Genomic DNA, 27,555 nt, shown 5'->3' on the forward strand with positions numbered 1-27,555 from the left:
ACATGGTACTTAGTGGGAATCTAGGAGTCACCATGGTACTTGGTGGGAATCTCGGAGTCACAGTGGTACTAAGTGGGAATCTAGGTGTCACCACGGTTCTAAGTGGGAATCTAAGAATCACCATGGTAATTATGGTGAATCTAAGAGTCAGCATGGTACTTAGTGGGAATCTAGGTGTCACTGTGGTACTTAGTGGGTATCTAGGAGTCACCATGGTACTTGGTGGGAATCTAGGAGTCACAGTGGTACTAAGTGGGAATCTAGGTGTCACCATGGTTCTAAGTGGGAATCTAAGAATCACCATGGTAATTATGGTGAATCTAAGAGTCACCATGGTACTTAGTGGGAATCTAGAAGTCACCATGGTACTTAGTGGGAATCTAGGAGTCATCGTGGTACTTAATGGGAATCTCAGAGTCACCATGGTACTTGGTGGGAATCTAGGAGTCACCGTGGTACTAAGTGGGAATCTAGGTGTCACCATGGTACTAAGTGGGAATCTAGGAGTCAGCATGGTACTTAGAGGGAATCTAAGAGTCACCATGGTACTTAGTGGGAATCGAGGTGTCACCATGGTACTTAGTGGGAATATAGAAGTCACCATGATACTTAGTGGGAATCTAGGAGTCATCGTGGTACTTAGTGGGAATCTCAGAGTCACCATGGTACTTGGTGGGAATCTAGGAGTCACCGTGGTACTTAGTGGGAATCGAGGTGTCACCATGGTACTTAGTGGGAATCTAGGTGTCACCATGGTACTAAGTGGGAATCTAGGAGTCACCATGGTACTTAGAGGGAATCTAAGAGTCACCATGGTACTAAGTGGGAATCTAGGAGTCACCATGGTACTTAGTGGGAATCTAGGAGTCACCGTGGTACTTAGTGGGAATCGAGGTGTCACCGTGGTACTTAGTGGGAATCTAGGAGTCGTCATGGTACTTAGTGGGAATCTAGGTGTCACTATGGTACTGTGTGGGAATCTAAGTGTCACCATGGTACTTAGTGGGAATCTATGAGTCACCATTGTACTTAGTGGGAATCTAGGAATCACCATGGTACTTAGTGGGAATCTAGGAGTTGCCATGGTACTTAGTGGGAATCAAGGAGTCACTATGGTACTTAGTGTGAATCTAGGAGTCGTCATGGTACTAAGTGGGAATCTAGGTGTCACCATGGTAGTTAATGTGAATCTAGGAGTCACCATGGTAATAAGTGGGAATATAGCTGTCACCGTGGTACTTAGTGGGAATCGAGGTGTCACCGTGGTACTTAGTGGGAATCTAGGAGTCATCATGGTACTTAGTGGGAATCTAGGTGTCACTATGGTACTGTGTGGGAATCTAAGTGTCACCATGGTACTTAGTGGGAATCTATGAGTCACCATTGTACTTAGTGGGAATCTAGGAATCACCATGGTACTTAGTGGGAATCTAGGAGTTGCCATGGTACTTAGTGGGAATCTAGGAGTCACTATGGTACTTAGTGTGAATCTAGGAGTCGTCATGGTACTAAGTGGGAATCTAGGTGTCACCATGGTAGTTAATGTGAATCTAGGAGTCACCATGGTAATAAGTGGGAATATAGCTGTCACCGTGGTACTTAGTGGGAATCGAGGTGTCACCGTGGTACTTAGTGGGAATCTAGGAGTCATCATGGTACTTAGTGGGAATCTAGGTGTCACTATGGTACTGTGTGGGAATCTAAGTGTCACCATGGTACTTAGTGGGAATCTATGAGTCACCATTGTACTTAGTGGGAATCTAGGAATCACCATGGTACTTAGTGGGAATCTAGGAGTTGCCATGGTACTTAGTGGGAATCTAGGAGTCACTATGGTACTTAGTGTGAATCTAGGAGTCGTCATGGTACTAAGTGGGAATCTAGGTGTCACCATGGTAGTTAATGTGAATCTAGGAGTCACCATGGTAATAAGTGGGAATATAGCTGTCACCGTGGTACTTAGTGGGAATCGAGGTGTCACCGTGGTACTTAGTGGGAATCTAGGAGTCATCATGGTACTTAGTGGGAATCTAGGTGTCACTATGGTACTGTGTGGGAATCTAAGTGTCACCATGGTACTTAGTGGGAATCTATGAGTCACCATTGTACTTAGTGGGAATCTAGGAATCACCATGGTACTTAGTGGGAATCTAGGAGTTGCCATGGTACTTAGTGGGAATCTAGGAGTCACTATGGTACTTAGTGTGAATCTAGGAGTCGTCATGGTACTAAGTGGGAATCTAGGTGTCACCATGGTAGTTAATGTGAATCTAGGAGTCACCATGGTAATAAGTGGGAATATAGCTGTCACCGTGGTACTTAGTGGGAATCGAGGTGTCACCGTGGTACTTAGTGGGAATCTAGGAGTCATCATGGTACTTAGTGGGAATCTAGGTGTCACTATGGTACTGTGTGGGAATCTAAGTGTCACCATGGTACTTAGTGGGAATCTATGAGTCACCATTGTACTTAGTGGGAATCTAGGAATCACCATGGTACTTAGTGGGAATCTAGGAGTTGCCATGGTACTTAGTGGGAATCTAGGAGTCACTATGGTACTTAGTGTGAATCTAGGAGTCGTCATGGTACTAAGTGGGAATCTAGGTGTCACCATGGTAGTTAATGTGAATCTAGGAGTCACCATGGTAATAAGTGGGAATATAGCTGTCACCGTGGTACTTAGTGGGAATCGAGGTGTCACCGTGGTACTTAGTGGGAATCTAGGAGTCATCATGGTACTTAGTGGGAATCTAGGTGTCACTATGGTACTGTGTGGGAATCTAAGTGTCACCATGGTACTTAGTGGGAATCTATGAGTCACCATTGTACTTAGTGGGAATCTAGGAATCACCATGGTACTTAGTGGGAATCTAGGAGTTGCCATGGTACTTAGTGGGAATCTAGGAGTCACTATGGTACTTAGTGGGAATCTAGGAGTCACCGTGGTATTTTTTGGGAATCTAGGTGTCACTATGGTACTAAGTGTGAATCTAGGAGTCACCATGGTACTTAGTGGGAATCTAGGAGTCACCGTGGTACTTAGTGGGAATCTAGATGTCACCATGCTACTTAGTTGTCATCTAGGTGTCACCATGGTACTTAGTGGGATTCTAGGTGTCCCCATGGTACTTAGTGGGAATCTAGGAATCACCATGGTACTTAGTGGGAATCTTGGAGTCACTATGGTACTTTGTGGGAATCTAGGAGTCACTGTGGTACTTAGTGGGAATCTACGAGTCATCATGGTACTTAATGGGAATCTAAGAGTGACCATGGTACTTAGTAGGAATCTAGGAGTTGCCATGGTACCTACTTGGAATCTAGGAGTCAACATGGTAATTAGTGGGAATCTATGTGTCACCATGGTACTTAGTGGGAATCTTGGAGTCACCATGGTACTTTGTGGGAATCTAGGAGTCACTGTGGTACTTAGGGGGAATCGAGGTGTCACCGTGGTACTTAGTGGGAATCTAGATGTCACCATGCTCCTTAGTTGTCATCTAGGTGTCACCATGGTACTTAGTGGGAATCTTGGAGTCACCATGGTACTTTGTGGGAATCTAGGAGTCACTGTGGTACTTAGTGGGAATCGAGGTGTCACCGTGGTACTTAGTGGGAATCTAGGAGTACTTAGTGGGAATCTAGATGTCACCATGCTCCTTAGTTGTCATCTAGGTGTCACCATGGTACTTAGTGGGAATCTATGAGTCACCATGGTACTAAGTGGGAATCTAGGAGTCACCATGGTCCTTAGTGGGAATCTAGGGGTCACTATGGTACTGTGTGGGAATCTAGGTGTCACCATGGTAGTTAATGTGAATCTAGGAGTCACCATGGTAATAAGTGGGAATATAGCAGTCACCGTGGTACTTAGTTGTCATCTAGGTTTCACCATGCTACTTAGTGGGAATCTAGGTGTCACCATGGTACTTAGTGGGAATCTAAGAGTAACCATGGTACTAAGTGGGAATCTAGGAATCACCATGGTACTTAGTGGGAATCTAGGTGTTACTATGGTACTGTGTGGGAATCTAAGTGTCACCATGGTACTTAGTGGGAATCTTGGAGTCACCATGGTACTTTGTGGGAATCTAGGAGTCACTGTGGTAATTAGAGGGAATCAAGGAGTCACCATGGTATTTAGTGGGAATCTAGGAGTCACCTTGGTACTTAGTGGGAATCTAGGAGTCAACATGGTACTTAGTGGGAATCTATGTGTCACCATGGTACTTAGTGGGAATCTAGGTGTTACTATGGTACTGTGTGGGAATCTAAGCGTCACCATGGTACTTAGTGGGAATCTAAGAGTAACCATGGTACTAAGTGGGAATCTAGGAATCACCATGGTACTTAGTGGGAATCTAGGTGTTACTATGGTACTGTGTGGGAATCTAAGCGTCACCATGGTACTTAGTGGGAATCTATGAGTCACCATGGTACTTAGTGGGAATCTAAGAGTAACCATGGTACTAAGTGGGAATCTAGGAATCACCATGGTACTTAGTGGGAATCTAGGAATCACCATGGTACTTAGGGGGAATCTAGGAGTTGCCATGGGACTTAGTGGGAATCTAGGAGTTGCCATGGTACTTAGTGGGAATCTAGGAGTCAACATGGTACTTAGGGGGAATCTAGGTGTCACCATGGTACTTAGTGGGAATGTAGGAGTCACCATGGTACTTAGTTGGAATCTAGGAGTCGCCATGGTGCTTAGTGGGAATCTAGGAGTCACCTTGGTACTTAGTGGGAATCTAGGAGTCACTGTGGTACTTAGTGGGAATCGAGGTGTCACCGTGGTACTTAGTGGGAATCTAGGTGTCACTATGGTACTGGGTGGGAATCTAGGTGTCACTGTGGTACTTAGTGGGAATCTACGAGTCATCATGGTACTTAATGGGAATCTAAGAGTGACCATGGTACTTAGTGGGAATCTAGGAATCACCATGGTACTTAGTGGGAATCTAGGTGTTACTATGGTACTAAGTGTGAATCTAGGAGTCACCATGGTACTTAGAGGGAATCTAGGAGTCGCCATGGTACATAGTGGGATCTAGGTGTCACCATGGTACTAAGTGGGAATATAGGTGTCACCATGGTACTTAATGGGAATCTTGGAGTCACCATGGTACTTTGTGGGAATCTAGGAGTCACTGTGGTAATTAGAGGGAATCAAGGAGTCACCATGGTATTTAGTGGGAATCTAGGAGTCACCATGGTACTTAGTTGGAATCTAGGAGTAACCATGGTGCTTAGTGGGAATCTAGGAGTCACCTTGGTACTTAGTGGGAATCTAGGAGTCACCGTGGTACTAAGTGGGAATCTAGGTGTCACCATGGTACTTAGTGGGAATCTAGGAGTCACCATGGTACCTAGTTGGAATCTAGGATTCACCATGGTGCTAAGTGGAAATCTCGGAGTCACCATGGTACTTAGTGGGAATCTAGGAGTCACCATGGTACTTAGTTGGAATCTAGGAGTCACCATGGTGCTTAGTGGGAATCTAGGAGTCACCTTGGTACTTAGTGGGAATCTAGGAGTCACCATGGTATTTAGTTGGAATCTAGGAGTCATCATGGTACTTAGTGGGAATCGAGGTGTCACCGTGGTACTTAGTGGGAATCTAGGAGTCACCATGGTACTTAGTGGGAATCTAGGAGTCACCATGGTACTTAGTGGGAATCTAGGAGTTGCCATGGTACTTAGTGGTATCTAGGTGTCACCATGGTATTGATAGAGACAATTTACTACTGATAACTGTGGTATTAATAGTTACCATATAGTACTTATAATTGTGGTATTGATAGTTACCATATAATACTTATAACTGTGGTATTAATAGTTACCATATTATACTTATAACTGTGGTATTGATAGGGGACAATATAATCTCATGTATTCCATGTAATGTACCTATGGAATACCCTGAAATCAGAATAGTCCTTTGACTTGAGGATACTAAAGTTTGGTTGTAGGATTATTTACAGGATATGGAAGTTTGAGTGTAGGATTATTTACAGGATATGGAAGTTTGAGTGTAGGATTATTTACAGGATATGGAAGTTTGAGTGTAGGATTATTTACAGGATATTGAAGTTTGAGTGTAGGATTATTTACAGGATATTGAAGTTTGAGTGTAGGATTATTTACAGGATATGGAAGTTTGAGTGTAGGATTATTTACAGGATATGGAAGTTTGAGTGTAGGATTATTTACAGGATATTGAAGTTTGAGTGTCGGGGTTATTATGATTTATTTCTACACAATTTAATGCTTTTACAATACAATACATATCCCTATGAAACTCCTTTGGTAAAGTTTTCTATCTTGATGCGATTTGGAAAAGATTTAAGTAACTATATGTGATTGCAATGCTCTATGAAGGTCTTATGAGCTTAATGATAAAATGATGATTTTTTTTCAAATGATGCCATGTACCACAATACACTGATGCTTTACACATGTAGATTATTGAATGTTAGAAGAATAAACGTGTTATTTGTAGAATTCTGTTAGTGGGAAGATTTTGTGGAGCACTGTCAGAACTTGCCCCTTCTTTACATCATTGCATTGTGGGACAGACAACACAGGACAAATTTGACCTCAAGTAAGTAATATTGTAAAATAATTTATGTATTTTGATTTAATTTGTGATATATTTGCTCAAAAGACATTAGCAGCAATGGTATGACAAAAGTAAGTGACCCCCATACCTATGTATATTTATATCAGTTACCCCCATATCTATGTATATTTATTTCAGTTACTGCCATACCTATGTATATTTATGTCAGTTACTGCCATACCTATGTATATTTATATCAGTTACTGCCATACCTATGTATATTTATGTCAGTTACCCACATACCTATGTATATTTATATCAGTTACCCCATTACCTATGTATATTTATATTGGTTACCCCATTATCTATGTATATTTATATCAGTTACTGCCGTACCTATGTATATTTATGTCAGTTACCCCATAGCCTATGTATATTTATATCAGTTACCCCCATACCTATGTATATTCATGTCAGTTACCCCCATACCTATGTATATTATATCAGTTACCCCATTACCTATGTATATTTATATCAGTTACCCCCATACCTATGTATATTCATGTCAGTTACCCCCATACCTATGTATATTTATGTCAGTTCCCCCCATACCTATGTATATTATATCAGTTACCCCATTACCTATGTATATTTATATCAGTTACTGCCGTACCTATGTATATTTATGTCAGTTACCCCATAGCCTATGTATATTTATATCAGTTACCCCCATACCTATGTATATTTATGTCAGTTACCCCCATACCTAGGTTTATTATATTGGTTACCCCATTACCTATGTATATTTATGTCAGTTACCCCCATACCTATGTATATTTATGTCAGTTACCCCCATACCTATGTATATTATATCAGTTACCCCCATATCTATGTATATTTATATCAGTTACTGCCGTACCTATGTATATTTATGTCAGTTACCCCCATACCTATGTATATTTATATCAGTTACCCCCATATCTATGTATATTTATATCAGTTACTGCCATACCTATGTATATTTATGTCAGTTACCCCCATACCTATGTATATTTATATTGGTTACCCCTTTACCTATGTATATTTATATCAGTTACCCCCATACCTATGTATATTTATATCAGTTACCCCCATATCTATGTATATTTATATCAGTTACTGCCATACCTATGTATATTTATGTCAGTTACCCCCATACCTATGTATATTCATATTGGTTACCCCATTACCTATGTATATTTATATTGGTTACCCCCATACCTATGTATATTTATATTGGTTACCCCCATACCTATGTATATTTATATTGGTTACCCCTTTACCTATGTATATTTATATCAGTTACCCCCATACCTATGTATATTTATATTGGTTACCCCATTACCTATGTATATTTATGTCAGTTACCCCCATACCTATGTATATTCATGTCAGTTACCCCATTACCTATGTATATTTATATTAGTTACTGCCATACCTATGTATATTTATGTATAAGACAATTACCTGTGACACAAATTACAAGTGTTTTGTGTAAGAGATTACCTATCACGCAAATAACAGGTGTAATATGTAAGACATTTACCTGTTACACATATTACAGGTGTAATGTGTATGACAGTTAACTGTAACACAAAATACAGGTGTAATGTGTAAGAGAGGTAACTGTTACACAAATTACAGGTGTAATGTGTAAGAAAGGTAACTAACCCAATTACAGGTGTAATATGTATGACAGTTAACTGTTACACAAATTACAGGTGTAATGTGTATGACAGTTAACTGTAACACACAATACAGGTGTAATGTGTAAGAGAGGTAACTGTTACACAAATTACAGGCGTAATGTGTAAGAGAGGTAACTGTAGCCCAATTACAGGTGGAATGTGTATGACAGTTAACTGTTACACAAATTACAGGGGTAATGTGTATGACAGTTAACTGCTACACAAATTACAGGTGTAATGTGTATGACAGTTATCTGTTACCCAAATTACAGGTGTAATGTGTATGACAGTTAACTGCTACACAAATTACAGGTGTAATGTGTATGACAGTTATCTGTAACCCAAATTCCAGGTGTAATGTGTATGACAGTTAACTGTTACACAAATTACCTGTGAAATGTGTATGACAGTTAACTGTTACACAAATTACCTGTGAAATGTGTATGACAGTTAACTGTTACACAAATTACCTGTGAAATGTGTATGACAGTTAACTGTTACACAAATTACAGGTGTAGTGTGTAAGAGAGGTAACTGTTACACAAATTACAGGTGTAATGTGTAAGAGAGGTAACTGTAGCCCAATTACAGGTGTAATGTGTATGACAGTTAACTGTTACACAAATTACCGGTGAAATGTGTATGACAGTTAACTGTTACACAAATTACAGGTGTAATGTGTATGACAGTTAACTGTTACACAAATTACAGGTGTAATGTGTATGACAGTTAACTGTTACACAAATTACAGGTGTATATATAATGTGTAAGAGAGGTAACTGTTACACAAATTACAGGTGTAATGTGTATGACAGTTAACTGTTACATAAATTACAGGTGTAATGTGTAAGAGAGGTATCCATTACATAACTTACAACTTACATCAATTGGAAAGAAAAGTTGGATAAAGTACAAAAACTTGTGAACAACTTGATAATAAGAAAACTTACTATAATTGGGAGGATACAAATAGTGAAATCATTACTTGTACCACAGTTAACATACCTTATTTCAGTGTTATATATTCCCACAAACACAATTCAAGATTTTGAAAAGATAATTTACAACTACATATGAGATGGAAAGAGAGAAAAATAAAAAGGAGAACAATGATCAGAGCATACAAAGATGGAGATCTAAATGCAATCGATATAAGATCCCACATTGATACATTAAGGATAAATTGGGTAAAAAAAAACTTGTATTAGAGGAAGAAGCCCTATGGAAAGTTGTCCCACAATTACAGCTAGACATGTTTGGCCCAAATATGCTCATCTGTAAAATGAACTTAAATAACTTAAAAAATCTTCCAAAGAGTGAAGAATTATCTCCTTTCTACTATGAAATCATATCAACATGGATAAAACTCAGATGGGGAAATAAATACATAAAGATGAAAGGAAAAACATTATTATTTAAAACATGGATAGAGTCTGGTATTATAACAATCAAGGACTTACTGCATAACAGTGTAAAAATGAATGACAGAATGATTATGAAAATCTCAAAAATAAGATTAATTGGCTGTCAGAACTATCAATAATTCAGAAAGTAATACCAAAAAGTTGGCTAAAAAAAATGAAAAAGTTATGTCAGCATGCAAAACTTTAAATGTCAATATTGAAAGAGATTTAAGTCATTAAGCTTCCAAAACTAGAAAGAATGAAAATCAAATATTGCAGCAATCAAAGCATATACAAACATTTAATAAAATTGCGTTCCGAAAAACCTATCTCAATAATATATTGGGAAATTAACCTTAATATCAATGCTGTACTAGAGTACACGAATGAATTCATATTCAAAACCTTACAGAACAACAAACTAAAAGAGTTCAGATGGAAATTATTAAATAAAATCCTAGTATCAAAGCAAATACTACATAAATGGAAATTGAGTGATACACCTAATTGTAATGTTTGTAACATATACTAGTAGATATTAACAAATACAGAAATAAACAATGTACAATTTTCCTAGACACTCTGCATCTCTTGTAGGTGCACATCTTCAAACACTTCAAATCTCCACAGAAAAAGTTGTAGAATCACTTTCATCGAATGCAAACACTCCATGACTGAAAAAAAGGGAAAATGACTGTTTAACGTGACACTGTACTACATGTTAATTGTATTTAGTACTCTCACACTATCCTCCCCCCTTCATATTTATGTAATGAACAATTATTATTGTTACATACTAAATAAATAAAATAAGTATGTATATAAAAGATAATGATAACAAAGTTAGATAATCGATTTGATACAACTAAAATAGTAAATCATGCTACCTATTGTCCTTTTATGATACCCTGAAGGTGGAACATGTGGGTGCTCCATCAATAAGGAATCTACCCCACACAACAATGCAACAACATATCGTGAGAACGTAAACAATTATAACAACACTTTGTTATTACTTACCTACACCCTTCAATGTATATCCACACAATACAACGGGAAACGCGTATAGACATCCAGAAACCGCACCAAATTCCGAACACATGTAGACACCGCCATGATTGTACAGTATAAGGATAAAAACAAACATAAACACGGCACCTTTTAGTTTCCGGATTGAATCTTTTATTTTGATTATTTACTTTTATTAACTTACTTTTCGTGAATCAATATGCTATATATGATATGCTTAAATTATGGTGATTAATGGTTCATAAAAAATAAGATTTAAACAAAACCACGTTATTATACAATATTGCTTGTTTACTACATAATGAAAACGTTGTTATTATACAATATAACGTGTTTACTATGTAATGAAAACATTGTTATTATACAATATTACTTGTTTACTATGTAATGAAAACATTGTTAGTATACAATATTACTTGTTAACTACATAATGAAAACATTGTTATTATACAATATTACTTAATTACTATGTAATGAAAACATTTGTTATTATACAATATAACTTGTTTGCTACATAATGAAAACATTGTTATTATACAATATTACTTGTTAACTAGGTAATGAAAACATTGTTATTATACAATATAACTTGTTTGCTACATAATGAAAATATTGTTATTACTATGGTAAAGGAGTGAACATTAAAGTGTTTGGAAACAATGTTTTGCATCCTGTGTTCACCATGATTCGCTATTTAGCAGCAAGGAAGGCTCAAGGAGCTATTCTGACTTCACCTTTGTTTATTGAAAATGTGTTTTTTTCCAAACCGTTGATGCGTCAGACTTTCATATCATACCTCAAAATAACTGACTTGTTTAGGTATCATCAGCCATTGTTTTAATGGACATTCTTTTCGTATTGGTGTGGCTACCTCAGCAGCTGTCGCTAGTGTCCAGGATCATGTTATTCAGACTTTGGGTAGATGGTCATCTGACTGTTTTACTCGTTATATCCAAACAGATCCTGCTACAATTTGTACAGCTCAACAGTGAATGAGCTTTGACTAGTTAAAATAGTTATCATTTTACCTCCAATGTTATAAATAATTTCTTTACGTTATTGGGGGCTCTCACTCTTACGTCGACTAACATAATCGTTCCATTTTGGCTTTAAATTCTTGGGGAATTTTACCCCCAATCTCTTAAATAGATTATTACTTCACTGTATCTGTAGCCAGTTTTCTTGTGGTAAATCTAACAGATATATTCTCTGGGGTGGCTATGAGTCTAGTCGCTTCTCTGGATTCCTCCAGAGTCTAGTGACTTCTCTTGCCTTCTTCGGAGTCTAGCGTTTCCAATTCATAGTCTTTTATAGCTTCTCCATGGATATTAGGAGTCTAGTCGCTTCTCTGGAGTCTTTCAGAGTCTAGCTGCTTCTCTTGTTTTCTTTGGAGTCTAGCTCGCGTTCTTTATCAAGCTTCTCTGTGACTTCGCAGAGTCTAGCTTCCTTTAAAATCTTTTGAAAAGAATTTGTTACTATTAGTAGGTTTGTTATAGAGTGAGTAGCCCCTGATACGCCAAATGTTTGCAGTAGGTTTTAGTACTTGTTCTTTGCTTGCACATACATATCTGTGTCTTAACTCAAGTAATAAACAGGTTAACTCTTTCATTGTGTGAAGTTATGTATAAATAGGTAATGAAAACATTGTTATTATACAATATAACTTGTTTACTACATAATGAAAACGTTGTTATTATACATTCTAACACGATTCGTTTGCAACGCGTGTTTTGATTGGATACAGACCATGTTCTAATCTGCGATAGAATCATGGTCAATCGTGTTAAGCTCCTCCCATCACACTTAAGCCACGCCCCGTTTCTAACCAAAACAATATGGCGTCAAGTTCGCTCTTAGCGAAATCCCGCTGATAAGGCTAGTAGGCAACAGAACAGAAATGATGATGAAATGCATTTGTTGAATGAATTAAAAAGTAAAAAGGAAGGCATTTACACAAAACTCTACAAATAATCACCGATTTTGTTGATAAGCACCGATTGGTATGCATACTGACATGGAAATGTAAGAACTTGGTCAATATTAATCCTAATGTGTCGTATAAACTTTGGTAACAGGACGTTCAAGAACAATCCAAATATTCTGCCTCGTCAACATACAGATCGAGCTCTCGCCAGTATGGGCGGGGCTAAATGACCAACTTTTGAAAGCTTCTTTCCGATTGGTCAGTCCGCTTCAGAATGACACGTCGCCAGTTCAGGTCACAAAGTACTTTTGTACAAGGAAATACAATGTTTCTAAACATATTTGCGTAGTATATTTGTTAAGGTGTGTTAGAATGGGGATAGTACGTTGTTTTTCGTGTCTATACGGGCGGTTAGAACATGAAATTTGGTTTAAACTCTCGACCTATCGATCTCGAGTTCAAACCCAAATTTCATGTTCTAATCGCCAGTATAGACACTCAAAACAACGTACTATCCCCTAAATATAACTTGTTTAGTAGGTAATGAAAACATTGTTATTATACATTCTAACACGATTCGTTTGCAACACGTGTTTTGATTGGATACGGACCATGTTCTAATCTGCGATAGAATCATGATCAATCGTGTTAAGCCATCGCACTTAAGCCACGCCCCGTTTCAAACTAAAACAATATGGCGTCAAGTTCGCCTCTTAGCGAATTCCCGCTGAGTAGACAACAGAACAGAAACGACCGATGAAATGTATTTGTTGAATGAATTAAAAAGTAAAAAGTACACATTCCTTGTTCTTACCTCCATTTATTACTGAAATGTTCGTTCCATCCGTGTGAAGACATCTACTTAGATCCGAAATCAAATGAAACATTTCACATGTGTCGTATGCATTTACACAAAACTCTTCACAAATCTATACAAATAATCACCGATTTTGTTGATAAGCACCGATTGGTATGCATACTGACATGGAAATGTAAGAACTCGGTCAATATTAATCCAAATGTGTCGTATAAACTTTGGTAACAGGACGTTCACGAACAATCCAGATATTCCGCCTCGTCAACATACAGATCGAGCGCTCCCCAGTATGGGCGGGGCCAAATGACCAACTTTTGAAATCGTCTTTCCAATTGGTCAGTCCGCTGCAGTATGACACGTCGCCAGTTCGGGTCACAAATTATTTTACTGTGTACTTTTGTACAAGGAAATACAATGTTTCTAAACATATTAGCGTAGTATATTTGTTCAAGTGTGTTAGAATGGGGATAGTACGTTGTTTTTCGTGGCTATACTGGCAATTAGAATATGAAATTTGGTTTAAACTCTCGACCTATCGGTCTCGAGTTCAAACCCAAATTTCATGTTCTAATCGCCAGTATAGACACTCAAAACAGCGTACTATCCCCTAAATATTACTTGTTTACTACGTTATGAAAACATTGTTATTATACAATATAACTTATTTACTATGTAATGAAAACATTGTTTTAAAAAACAAAACAAAAACAAAAAAATACAACTTACATGTGTAATGTGTAACATAAATAACAAGTTTAATTTGTATGAGAGTTACCTGTTACACAAATTACAGGTGTAACGGGTCAGGTTCTTGTCCCTCAAACACAGTGTCAACAGGTAAATAATACAAGATATTTCAATGACTTCTCCCTGTATTCCTTAATTGATAAGAATTCTGTGTTATTTACCAGATCACAGATGAAGAGTAGCAAACAGGGGTCAACAGTTGTGGAAGATCCTATATGGCTACAAGTAAAGGAGAGACTTGGACAGTGTCACAAGGCTGCTTACAGGTAGGTATTGGTCTTTAGACTGACATAAGGGAAGCCATCTACAAACTCAAAAGTGACTTGTGTACAGCTGGCAACACTTTAGCTATCCAGAGTTATAGAAGGGGTTACTTTAAGTGTAACTATGGGTGCATTAAGTTAGTTTTGTTCCCTTTCTTGTATCTCTGAGCTTCTGTGGGATTAACCTAGTTCACTGTTATAGGGTTACTTGGATTGTAGCTGGCTTCTCGGAGATCAAATATTTATTTCTTTGGGGTTGTTGTTCTGTAGGTCCAGTCTGTTAGGTCCTCAGTCTTGTTAGCTCACCTGGCACGAAGTGCCAAGTGGGCTTATGCCGTGGCGCGGCGTCCGTCGTCCGTCCGTCCGTCCGTCGTCCGTCCGTCCGCCCGTATGTCCGTCTGTATGTCAACAATTTCTTTAAACGACCTCTTCTTAACCACTGATTGGAATTCAACTAAATTTGACTAGAAGCATCCCTAGGTGGTGGGGATTCAAAATTGTACAAATGGTGGAGCTGACCTTAAAGGGGGCTGAGGGCCGGGGCCAAAAGGGGTCAATTTGGCTATATTGCTTTAAGCGACTTCTTCTCTGGAACTAAGAAGTGGATATCAACCATATTTGACTGGAAGCATCCCTAGGTGGTTGGGATTCAAAATTGTACAAATGGTGGGGCTGATCCCCCAGGGGGCTGAGGGGCAGGGCAAAAAGGGGGAAATTTGGCTATATTGCTACAAACGACTTCTTCTGTAGAACTATGCCATTGATATCAACCATATTTGACTGGAAGCATCCCTAGGTGGTGGGGATTCAAAATTTTACAAATGGTTGGGCTGACCCCCCAGGGAGTTGAGGGGCAGGGCCAAAAGGAGCCAATTTGGCTATATTGCTTTAATTGACTTCTTCTCTGGAACTAAGAAGTCGATGTTAACCATATTTAACTGGAAGCATCCCTAGGTGTCAGGGATTCAAAATTGTACAAATGATGGAGCTGACCCCCCTCCCCCAGGGGGCTGATAGACGTAGCAAAAAGGGGTCAATTTTGCAATTTTGCTATAAGCGACTTCTTCTCTGGAACTAACAGGTGGATATCAACCATATTTGACTGGAAGCATCCCTAGGTGGTGGGGATTCAAAAAAGGGGGCAATTTGGCTATATTGCTATAAACGACTTCTGTAGAACTATGCCATGGATATTGATCATATTTGGTTGGAAGCATTCTTTGGAGACAGGGATTCAAAATTATACAAATGGTGGGGCTGACCCCCCGGGCTAAGGGGTGGGGCCAAAAAAAGTGTATTACTTGAAATGGTTGAGATCCCCACCATATAATCATGCTATACAATTGCTGAGTATAAAGAGAGGAATGCACATTTGCTTCCAGGATGGCTATAGGGTCTGGCCCCACCCTTGGAGACATAGTCTCTGGGCCATAACTTTAAAACTGTTGAGATCCCCACCCCAAAACTATATATATAAATGCTGGGCAAAAAGAGACAAATGCAGTCACGATATTAGAATTGATCCTAATTGGCCACAACCCTAGGGACCTAGTTTCTGAGTCAAAGCTTGGAAACAGTTGAGATCCCCACCCCATAACCATACATAAAATTGCTGGGCATGAAGAATCTAATACAGATATGCTACAAGGATTGGGGTCTGGCATATTCCCTTGATCTCATTCGGAAAATATTTTACCATGATTGCTTTGGTATCCAGGTGAGCGATACAGGCCCTCTGGGCCTCTTGTTCAAAGTCACAATGGTCAAATATGTTTAAAAACTTTAAACAACATCTTTTCAATAACCAAAAGTCCTAGGATGATGCTATTTTGCCAGTAGCATGCTAGGATGAAGGGCTACCAAGTTTATTCAAATGAATGACCTCAACATATATTAAAGGTCACAGGGGTCAAATATGTTTAAAACCTTTATAAACGACCTCTTCTCAATAAGCAAAAGGCTAAGGGTAATGATATTTGGCCATTAACATGCTGGGATTAAGGACTACCAGGTTTTTTAAATGAATGACCTTCGCCCATATGCAAGGTCACAGTGGTCAATATATGTTTAAATCTTTGAATGACTTGTTCTGTATAACCAAAAGGTCCAGGGTAATGATATTTTGCCAGAAGCATGCTGGGTTGGACGACTATAAACTCTGTTAAACCTAATGTCCTTGTTCGACATTCAAGGTCACGGGCGTCATATGTTTAAACCTTTAATAGGTTCTTATGAGTCAAACACTGATATTCTGCCTGTAGCTGTATTTTAGTCCACTTAAAAGATTATTTGTGAGATTAATACCAGGTGAGCCATTCAGGCCCATTGGGCCTCTTGTAACAGATTCAGCTAAACATAACAGGGTGCGATTACCAGGGATATACAGAATCAGGAGTTGTACAGGAAGAGAAATGTTTGTAACATTGGCATTACATTGAGATTGCAACATGTGACCGAGGTCAAGGTAAAACAAAACCGATTGAGTATAGTCAAGTAATACTGAACATAGCAGGGTCACACAACATGAACAACAATATAACTGAGGCATTCAAAATATATTATTAGCTTACACAGTCATTTATATATAATTATTACCACTTTTTTTCATTCTGTAATCCTTCGCACTCCCTGTGCACAACAATCAGCGGAAATGCATGAAAACACATACATGTATCTAAGTAACCCGGAAACCGGACAAAAGTTCTGTATTATTATTTTTTGTTTTTGTTACCTCCGTGTGAGGAGGGTTTATACGAGAGTATAAAAAAGTGAGGTAAAAAAGAAGAAATTACAGTATGAGAGTGTGAAAAAGTGAGAGAGAAAGAAATGAACAAGTGTTGATTTGTGAAGAAAGAAAATAGAGAGGGTTTCATGTATTGTGGATCGTAGCTGGGGCAGCCCATCCCCAGACAACCCACGAATGATGTATTCCATCTTTGCGTATTGCAGAGTTCTCTTCTTTTGGAAGCAGGTATTGATTGTTACGTCACTTGTTTGTGAGAGTAACGTCATCAATTTTTGAGAAAACGACGTAATTTTCTCGCACAAACCAATGACGTAACAATCAATACCTGCTCCCAAGAGAAGATAACTCTGCAATTAATACCAGGTGAGCGATTCAGGCCATTGGGCCTCTTGTTCTTTAAAATGCTACTTGTCCTGAACGGCCCTGGTGATTACGACTAAATTTTGTCTGGAGCATCCTTATGTCAAGGGGACTCAATTTTGTATAAACTGTCGGTGTGGACCCCTTGGAGGCAGAGTAGTGGGGACCAATAGGGGAAATTGAGGTAAAAACATTTAAAATCCTTCTTCTACCGTAGGAATTGAGGGATTTTATCCTTATTTGGTCTGAAGCATTCTTGGGCCATGTGGACTCAATTTTGTATAAACGATAGGTGTGGCCCCCCTGGGGGCAGAGGGGTGGGGCCGAATAGGGAAAATAGAGGTAAACCTTTAAAATCCTTCTTTTTCCATAGGGATTAAGGGATTTCACCCCAATTTTGTCTGGAGTATGCTTTGGCCAAGGGGACTAAAAGGGGTTGGGCCCAATAGGGGAAATAGAGGTGAAAACCTTTGAAATCCTGCTTCTACCATAGGAATTGACGGATTTTATCCCAATTTAGCCTGGAGCGTCCTTTGGCAAAAGGGACTAAATTTTTGTATAAGCGTAGGGTGAGGCCCCTCTGGCTGCTGAGAATTGCGGGGCCCAATAGGGAAATTTTAGGTTTATAAATCTTTAAAATCTTTCTGCTTCTGTACCATTGGAGGGATTTTATGTAATAAAAATAATTTCCCATGGTTGCTCTATTATCCAGGTGAGAGATACAGGCCCTCTGGGCCTCTTAATGTTTACTATGATATTACATTTTAGTGATTTGAAATGTTGTCTAACTTTGCATGCTCTCAGCCCATAAAGATTGCCCTGATCTGTAGTTTATTTAGGAATTTGTTTTAACATGCATAGGATTTTAACCAGTAGATTTATTGTATTACATTATATTTATGTTTATTGTTGTAAATATGTTTTGATGGTGGTATACAACATTAGGATGAAAAGCATAAACTTCTTTTTGTTAGACTTTATATACTTAATATATTATTGACATATGATCTAATAAACTTTCTGGCTTTGTAGAATATGGGTAGAGTATCTTTGTGCCACCGTGTTAAAGGACTTCAAAGCTTGCATCAGCAATCCACAGGGCAAAGATGCTATATCAACATGTACAGTGAGTATTTACACCCAATGACATGGTGGAAAATCAACGTCTGTGTAGTAGTAATCAGAAAGTCACAATATTTGTTTAGTAGTTCTCAGAGATAGGCAGAGAGTAGCAGCGTTACGTATGGATTAAAGATAAATGAACAAAGATGTTTTAAAAAAACCTGCAACAAAGTTAGGAATCAGGTTGTCCCTCCATTTGTCTGTCTGTGGATGCAATGTAGTACTGTGTCCATAATTTTCTTAAACTACGGGATGGATTTCAATGAAATTTGCTGATAACAATCCTTGCAGCTTGGAGATGTGCGTAAAGTACTTTTCATTGGGTTATCTCCCCTTTTCACGAACGTATGGCCCTTGGTTTATAAACCTTCTCTAGACCGTGACATTGCATAGAAAAATGCAAGAACTTTTTAGGTCACCTGAGACAAAGTCTCAAGTGACCTTTTGCAATCACCTTTTTTTGTCTGGCGTTCGTCGTGCGTCCGTAAACAATTTACATTTTCAACTTCTTCTCAAAAACTCCTAAACCAATTGTAATGAAACTTTGCAGGAACCTTCCATGGCAAAAGGTGAACCAAAATTGTGAGTTATATGGTCCCCACTCCCCAGGAGCCTGAGGGGTGGGGCCAAAGATGGTAAAAATTTTCTTCTCTCACCCAGATATGATAGAGTTAAATACTCTTCATGGATGGAAAGGTCTTCAGGAACTTTACTAAAATTGTGAATTTCATGACCCCCAGATTCCATGTTTGACCCTTGGGAGGGGGCGAAGTTTACTATAGTTTATATAGGAAAATGATACTTTTGGGTATGTTTGGTTTATTTTCAAAATTGATGTGTCAAGGTAACCGTGAATATTTGTGAAAGGCAGGCTCGTTTCTTCTTATTGGAATTTGTGTGTTAGAAAATGTTGATAGGCCTAATTACTTCAATTTTAGATCTATTGTTTTCCGCTGACTGGGGTGAAGTGTTGTGTGAAAAATTTACCTAGATTGGACAGATGATCACCTCGGGCTATGTACAGTTAGCCAGACCTTTTGTTCAATTGTCCATGTGTTACACATGAACAACTTACCTGAGTTTTTAGGTCACTTGAGACTTATTCCCACCCTATAACCATATATACAATTACTAAGTATGAAGAGACAAATACACATATTATACCAGAATGGCCTCAGGGTCTGGCCTGTACCATGGAGACTAAGCCACTTTGTCTTAACTTTTCAATGGTTGAGATCCCCAGTTGATAACTACATATACGTACAGTTGTCAGGCACAAAGTGACAATTAAGACACAATAGTGATATTAGAATTGACCCTGAGGTCTAGCAATACCCCAAGGAACTTTTCCCTGGTAATAACTTTGAAATTACTGAGATCCCCAGCCTTTAGCCATATATACAATTGCTAGGCATAAAAAGACTAATACACTCATGGTATTAGATTGACTCTGGGGTCTTGCCACACCTTTTGGGACTTAGTCACTGTGTCATATTAACATTGAAACATTTGAGATCCCCCTATTGCTGAGTATGAAGTTTTGGATACACACAATTATGTTGGCAGTATAGCTTTTAATAAGTCCTTCACTGGGAACCGGCGGGGACTATAGTTTTGCATCGTGTCCGTCCATCCTTTCGTCCTTCCATCCAGCCTTCCACTATCTTGTCCGGGCTGTATCTCCTACACTACTTGTCACTGGAACTTCATACTTAGGGTTATGGGTTCACCTTGGTAAGGCGGTGTGTTGTGTATCAAAAGTTGGTCACTCTGACCTACATTTTGACCTTTGACCTACATCAAAGAAAAAGTTTGTCAAGGCTCTATCTCCTACACTACTAGTCACTGGAACTTCATACTTGGGGTATGGGTTCACCTTGGTGAGGCGATGTGTCATGTATTAAAAGTAAGTCTCTCTGACCAACATTTTGACCTTTGCCCTAAGAAAAAGTTTGTCCAGGCTGTATCTCCTACACTACTAGTCACTGGAACTTGTTTGGGGCATGGGTTCACTTGCATTGAAGAAGAAGCATACATAGTGTCACCAGATGCAATTTAATAGTAAAACGGTACCATTAACCAATAAAGATTCACCAGATTTATTTGCAATAGTAGCACTGACGCTATTCCTCATTGAATACGATGGGTCTGTCAAACATTGATATATAGAATTACTTCCTGCACAATTTTATCATCTGTGCATTTCACATTCGGTGGGGGACCATAATTCGCCGAATTGTCTTGTTGGAAATCTTTTGCCATAATTGCTAAATATCCAGGTGAGCAATACAGGCCTCAGTTCCGCGCTATCACAAGGAGATAAACACGAACATATCGCAGCCTCCCAAAATACACACGCATACACTACACGCATGCATCTTGCACACAGGGGAGGCCGTCCTTAAATGACCTTAGCTGTTAATAGGACGTTAAACAAAATCAAACAAACAAACAAACAAAAAAGCAATACAGGCCACATCTACAGTGCACACTATGATGTGGTTTCAATTTATAGAGAGTTATGAGGTATCTGAAAATAATTGTAATTCTGTGGTAGCTATATATGTTATATTAAAATTGAGAATGTTATAATACGTTAAATCAAAGAAAGAAAATGTGCAAGGATGGAGAATGGGTGATTGAACTATAATGTGATATGTGTACCTAGGTAATAATGCATGGTTGAAAAACTGATATCTATATAAAAAGTGTTGAAAAAATAATATTTTCAATTTTACAGAGATGGGATGAGGTGAATATTCAAGAAGAAACAGAAAGTGGGAAGAATGTGAGCTCTAAGATCCGGATTCCTATGCAGGTAATGAGGTTTTACTAAGGTTTAAGTTGTTTATCTTTGACATCATTGATGACGTTTAATTTACAATCACTTGTATGAGTGAATGAAATACTTTAAAGCTATAATGTCAAAGACTAGCAGGTATTTTATAATCCAACTTATATTATCTGTCTGGAGATGGATTTTCTTATCACTACTTTTATTTAAATGAAAGACCTACAGAAGCAAAAAATTGTTTGTTTTATTGAAGTAAATTATTAAATTTTGTGTACGTTAGGTTGAATTAAATCTTTGCATGCCCTTGTTTAAATAAATAAGGTGGATTTTTGCCCCCTTTTTAGGTCACCTGAGCTTTGCTCAAGTGACCTATTCCAATCACTTTCCATCTGTCGTCGTCCGTCGTGCGTAAACTTTTTACATTTTCAACTTCTTCTCAAGAACCAGTGGATGGATTTTTTTCAAACTTGGCCAGAATCATTCTTGGTAGATGAGGCTACACAATTGTAAAATTGGGATTCCTACCCCAACCTCTGGGGCTAGGGTGGGGCCCAAAATGGAAAATTAACCAATATTTCAAAAGTCTTCTTCTCCAGACCTACAGATACTACAGTCATTTTCTCTGCATGGATGGAAAGATCATCAGGGGATTTATTTGAATTGTAAATTTCAGGACCCCCGGGCCATCCCTTCTCCCTATGGGAGGGGGTAAAGTTTACTATAGTTTATTTAGGGAAATAACACTTTTGTGTATATTTTGACAATTTTTTGTAGGAAATTCTTTTACTTGGTAAGAATTATCCTTGGAGGAAGATGGTTTTAAAATGTATAACTGGGATTCCTACCCCAAACCTATGGGCCAGGGTGGGCCCCAAAGGGAAAATGACCAATATTTCAAAAATCTTCTTCTCCAGACTCCGAGGTACTACAGTCCATTTCAGTGCATGGATAGAAAGTACCCCTGAGTCATCTTGTACCCCCTTGGGGAGGGGGTAAAGTTTACTATATACCTTTGGGTATATTTTAACCATTTTCAGCAGAAAATTATTCAAACTTGGTGGATGAGGGTATTACAGTGTAAAATTGGAATTCCTGCCCCATCCCCAGGGGCTAGGGCGGGGCCCCAAAGGAAACATTTACCAATATTTTAAGATTCTTATCCTTTGATGACATGACAAGTATTGTATTTCACTTAGTTTACATGCTGATTTCCACATCACATCTAAGCAATAAAATAAAGCTACCAGTACTTATGATATAACTCAGGTGACCGTTAAGGCCCTTGGACCTTTTGTTTACATATGCAAGATACATATTTCTTTGATCCTGGACAGATGCTTCCACACCTTTCACAGTGTGAGATATAGAGGTTACACAGCGAGTGGTTGTTGAATATGGTATTTATTTCACTTGAGTTAGTCAATTTTCAAAAGTTACAAAAGACACGAGCGAGTGTCTGTCCTTTACTTTTGAAAATTAACTAACAAGAGTGAAATAAATACCATACTCAACAAACACGAGTCGTGTGATCTGTTTCTACCACAATCTCAGTTGGAAACAGTATTTCCTGATTTGAATAGCATACACACATTTTGTTGACAAGGCTGGCGTTGTGATATGACCCATATGTAAAAGTCACTCATTATTTTTAATAATGACTTTTTTTTTACAAATAAAATAATTTTCAAAAAATTAATGTTTCGGCAAAAACTTTGTGAAAAAATAAAATAGATGAACGACTTTAAATATTGAGAGTATGCAATATTGCATTAATTAATATAAATTAAACATGAACTATTTGGTTGACGTTTACAGTGAGAGTTCAGCCATAGACAGGCCCTCCAAATATTGATAACGGGACATATGGGGAGAAAGAAATATTTTCCGACACTGTTACAGATCTTGTTTGGGTTTCACAGAGACATATAAGTTATATTACGTCTCTGGGTTTCACGACCTGGACACGCAACGGTATGACGTCGAAACGATATCGACTGTCTGTAGAAATTTTGCCTGAAACTAGCGATCAAATCTTTAAGCATCATCTTCTTTTGGTAACCCCCTTTTCCCATCGCATAACCTCACAAAAATCACCAACATTTGCCGGATGTTGACAGCAGACGCCGTAAACAAAACAGCATGCGGCAAAAGCGTGTTAAAAAAAAAATTGTCCGGCCAAGGTTCATCTTCTCCACCAATCAAAACTACGGATGGTCATATACCACGTGTGGTGTATAACTCATATTTATTCAACAGTCTGCATGTTTATACAATGTTCTGAGAGTGGTATAACACAGCGTATTGTGGTAGAAATCCTTGTCTCACCCTAGGGTTGAGAGGGGCGATTCCTTCATTCATAACAATTGTATGATGTCATGTCAACAATACAATGATGTTGTGACAACATTTGAACCTAATTTTTTCTAGAACATCCTTGGGCAAGGGGAATTCAATTTGGTAGAAAGGGAGGATATGGCCTCCCCTGCGGACAGAGTGATGGGGCCCAATAGGGTAATATAATGATAAATGTTTAAAATCCTTCTCCTTCTAAAAGAATATAAGAATTTGAACCAAATTTTGTGTTGAATATCCTTTGGCAAAGGGGACTCAGTTTGTATTAACTGCAGGTGTGACCCTCTAGGGATAGAGGGCTAGAGGGCAGGGCCAAATAGGGATAAATCTTGAAAAGCCTTCTTCTTTATGAATGGAGGGATTCTAATCAAATTTGGTGTAAAGCATCTCTCTGCAAGGGGCCAGGTTCTTCTACTGGTTCTTCTTCTGATAATCGCAACTTGTCCGGGCCATAACTTTTAAACCGTTAAAGATATCTTAGGGAGGCTCCACCCTTTCGCAATTAGCAAGCAGAATTCAATGAAAGTTTCACATAATGGTTATGTTACTATGTAGAGATGATTTTATGAAAATCTAAGCATTCCGATAAACTGGAGATTTATTTGTAAAAAAAAAGGAAACACTTTCACATTTTTAGCTCACCTGCCCAAAGGGCTAGTGAGCTTATGTCATGGTACAGTGTTCGTCTGCCTCATATACGACCTTCTTGAAGTCACCTGATTGTATGTCAGTGTTTTCCTGCGAGTTAAATAATATCTTTGTATCATAAGCTTTATTTCTGAAGTACGTGTGATTACACATGATTTCCAAGTTATTAGTAAGTCTCGATATCGGGTGTTGACATATCATCGTCACGCACGTGTACTATTGTTTACCCGGTGTAACTCTAATTTACACTACAGTTTTGGAATGCCCGATACGCAATACGGAAATGACGACACAAAAAAATGACAAGAAAAACATGTGTATTTTGAAGGGTGGAAAGTCCTTAATGAAACTTTAGGTATGCAGGCATCATCCACAGAAGGTGTGCAGTGCATGGATTTCGGTCACTGTGACCGTCCGTCAACTTTTCCTTTAAAACGCTACTAGCCATGAATGACTAAGCGGATTTTGACCAAATTTGGTCAGAAGCATCCTTGGGAAAGGGGAACACATTTTGTATAAATGGTGGTTCTGGCCCCCCTTGGGGGCTGAGGGGCGGGGCCCAATAGGGGACACATCGCAAATTATTCTTTAAAATCCTTCTTCTTCTGCAGGAATGAAAGGATTTTGTCCATATTTGGTGTGGAGCATCCTTGGATAAAGGGGAACAAATGTTGTATATACGGTGGGTCTGGCCCCCCTGAGGGCTGAGGGGCGGGGCCCAATATGGGAAATAAAGCAAATTCTTTAAAATCCTTCTTCTTCTGTAGGAATGAAAGGATTTGTTCCGTATTTGGTCTGAAGCATCCTTGGGTGAAGTGGAACCAATTTTGTATAAACCATGGGTCTGGCCCCCCAGGGGCTTGAGAGGCGGGGCCTAATAGGGGAAACATAGCAAATTATTATTTAAAATCCTTCTTCTGTAAGAAAGAAAGGATTTGTTCCATATTTGGTGTGGAGAATCTTTGGATGAAGGGGAACCAATTTTGTATCAACCGTGGGTCTGGCCCCCCAGGGGCCTGAGAAGCGGGGCCCAATAGGGGAAATATAACAAATTCTCTAAAATCCTTCTTCTTCTGTAGGAATGAAAGGTTTTGTTTCATATTTGGTCTGATGCATCCTTGGGTGAAGGGGAACCAATATTGTATAAACCGTAGGTCCGGCCCCTCAAGGGCCTGAGGGGCGAGGCCCAAAAGGGAAATATAGGTAAAACCTTTATATTATCCTAATTTAGTCTGGATTATCCTTAAGCAAAAATGACTCAATTTCGTATAAACAGCAAGTGTGGCCCCCCTGGGGACAGAAGGGAGGGGCCCAATAAGGGAAACTTTTTCAAAATCCTTTCTTCTTCTGTAAGAATGACAGGATTTTGTCCAAATTTGGTATGAATTAAGCACCCTTGGGTGAAGGGGAACCAATTTTGTATAAACGGTATGTCTGACCACCCTGGAGGCAGAGAGGTGGGGCCCAATAGGGGAAATAGAGTTAAAACCTTTAAAATCCTTCTTCTACCATAGAGATTCAGGGATGTGGTCTCCCAGGGGGCAGAAGGGCTGGGGCCCAATAGGAGAAATAAAGGTAAAACCTTTAAAATCCTTCTTCGACCATCAAGATTAAGAGATTTTATCCTTATTTAGTCTGGAGCATCCTTGGGTCAAGGGGACTCAATTTTGTATACTTGGTGGGTATGACCCCGCTAGGGGCATAGGGGTGGGGCTCTGTTTGAAGTTTGTTCTCGCTATATCTCAAGTACTGAATGGATTTTTCTGAAATTTCATATGTACTTACAGCACCTACCACGGAGTGCTATATCTTTACTTCATACCAATTATTTTAAACATATTCAGGTGAGCCCTCTGGGCCTCTTGTTGTATCTTGGGAAGGCAGAATTTCTCGCACTAAAATCAGGTTTAATGCCCCACTATATACAGAGTTATGGCCCTTTGTTTGTGCTACAGATGACGCTTGTGGTGACAAGAATGGGTTTACATAAAAGTAGAAGCATATAAAATATCTAAAACGAAACAAAAATACCCACAATGCATAGGAAGAAACGTCAGTAAACTGTAGGCTACAAGTTGGCACATAAGAATGTTTTAAATTTTGCCATTACGTTTGTATAATAGATGAGTGTGAAACAAACAGAAATGTCTCATGATTTATTAAGATAAAGGTCAATCAAATATTGGTAAATGTAATATATCCATCACAAAGACCTGACGTACGCTAAACAGATCAATGCGACACACAGATAATAAGTTATGGTCAGAAGTATTTCCACCTGCTTACTGAATAAAAGACTAATTAATATTGACAGTAAGTAAACTGGTTATGTTTTCTTTCATAAATTTATCTATAAACATTTGCTTTGATTTTTTTCTACACATTCTTCTCTAAAAAAAATCAATAAACCTTTCTTTATTTAATAAATCTTGTGGTCGTTAATATAATATTCCCAAATATATGACCCTAGTGTAACAGACGTTACCTACTCACTCGGGTTCGCCTGCGCTTTCGCTTGCAGGTTCCATGGATTTTAAATGTAGTATGAAAAAGTAGCGAGGAAGCAGAGATTGGTGACAAAAACAACTTAGGCAGATATAGAACTTACATGTTTATTGTACATCTGCATCCAAACTTAACAACGCACGTGGCGGCATTTCTGAATTTCCACCACAATTCAGTGAAATAAAAAGTAACATGACCTTGTCTATTGTTCGTACGCAATCCACATTCTAGTGAGATACATTGTAAAAATTCTAAAGCTCTCCGCGAGATAACTCCAACACGTGGTGGAGAACATACGGCTATCACTTCCGCTCAATAGCTTTCCTGTTAACCCTTCTATTTTTGCAACATTCCTTCACGTGAGCTAGAGGAGCCTACCGCTCATAGAAACCATCACTGAATGTCCAAAACAGATAAGGCGGAGAATGTTTAGCCACTACCTACGTGCTATCAACACACATCTCTCCTTTAAACGGTATGAAAACCGGCATGTCTCCCGAAAAATACGTCAAAGTTTACCTCGCAATTTCTCTACTAAATTAACGCTATAGTGCAA

General features: G+C 38.7%; 1 protein-coding gene across 1 annotated transcript in view; it reads left to right on the plus strand.

Annotated features, from left to right (window-relative positions):
• The window catches only part of LOC110455770 (conserved oligomeric Golgi complex subunit 1-like), a 123,987-nt gene that overhangs the window by 63,547 nt on the left and 32,885 nt on the right, over positions 1–27,555 (plus strand). Inside the window, exons 19-22 of the mRNA XM_021506130.1 lie at positions 6,503–6,604; positions 14,374–14,475; positions 18,611–18,704; positions 21,441–21,518. Coding sequence (XP_021361805.1) covers positions 6,503–6,604; positions 14,374–14,475; positions 18,611–18,704; positions 21,441–21,518 — 376 coding nt within the window. The remainder of the gene's footprint in view (positions 1–6,502; positions 6,605–14,373; positions 14,476–18,610; positions 18,705–21,440; positions 21,519–27,555) is intronic.

This window comes from Mizuhopecten yessoensis, unplaced genomic scaffold (genome assembly GCF_002113885.1).
Source record: "Mizuhopecten yessoensis strain PY_sf001 unplaced genomic scaffold, ASM211388v2 scaffold8377, whole genome shotgun sequence".
Classification (NCBI taxonomy): Eukaryota; Metazoa; Mollusca; class Bivalvia; order Pectinida; family Pectinidae; genus Mizuhopecten; species Mizuhopecten yessoensis.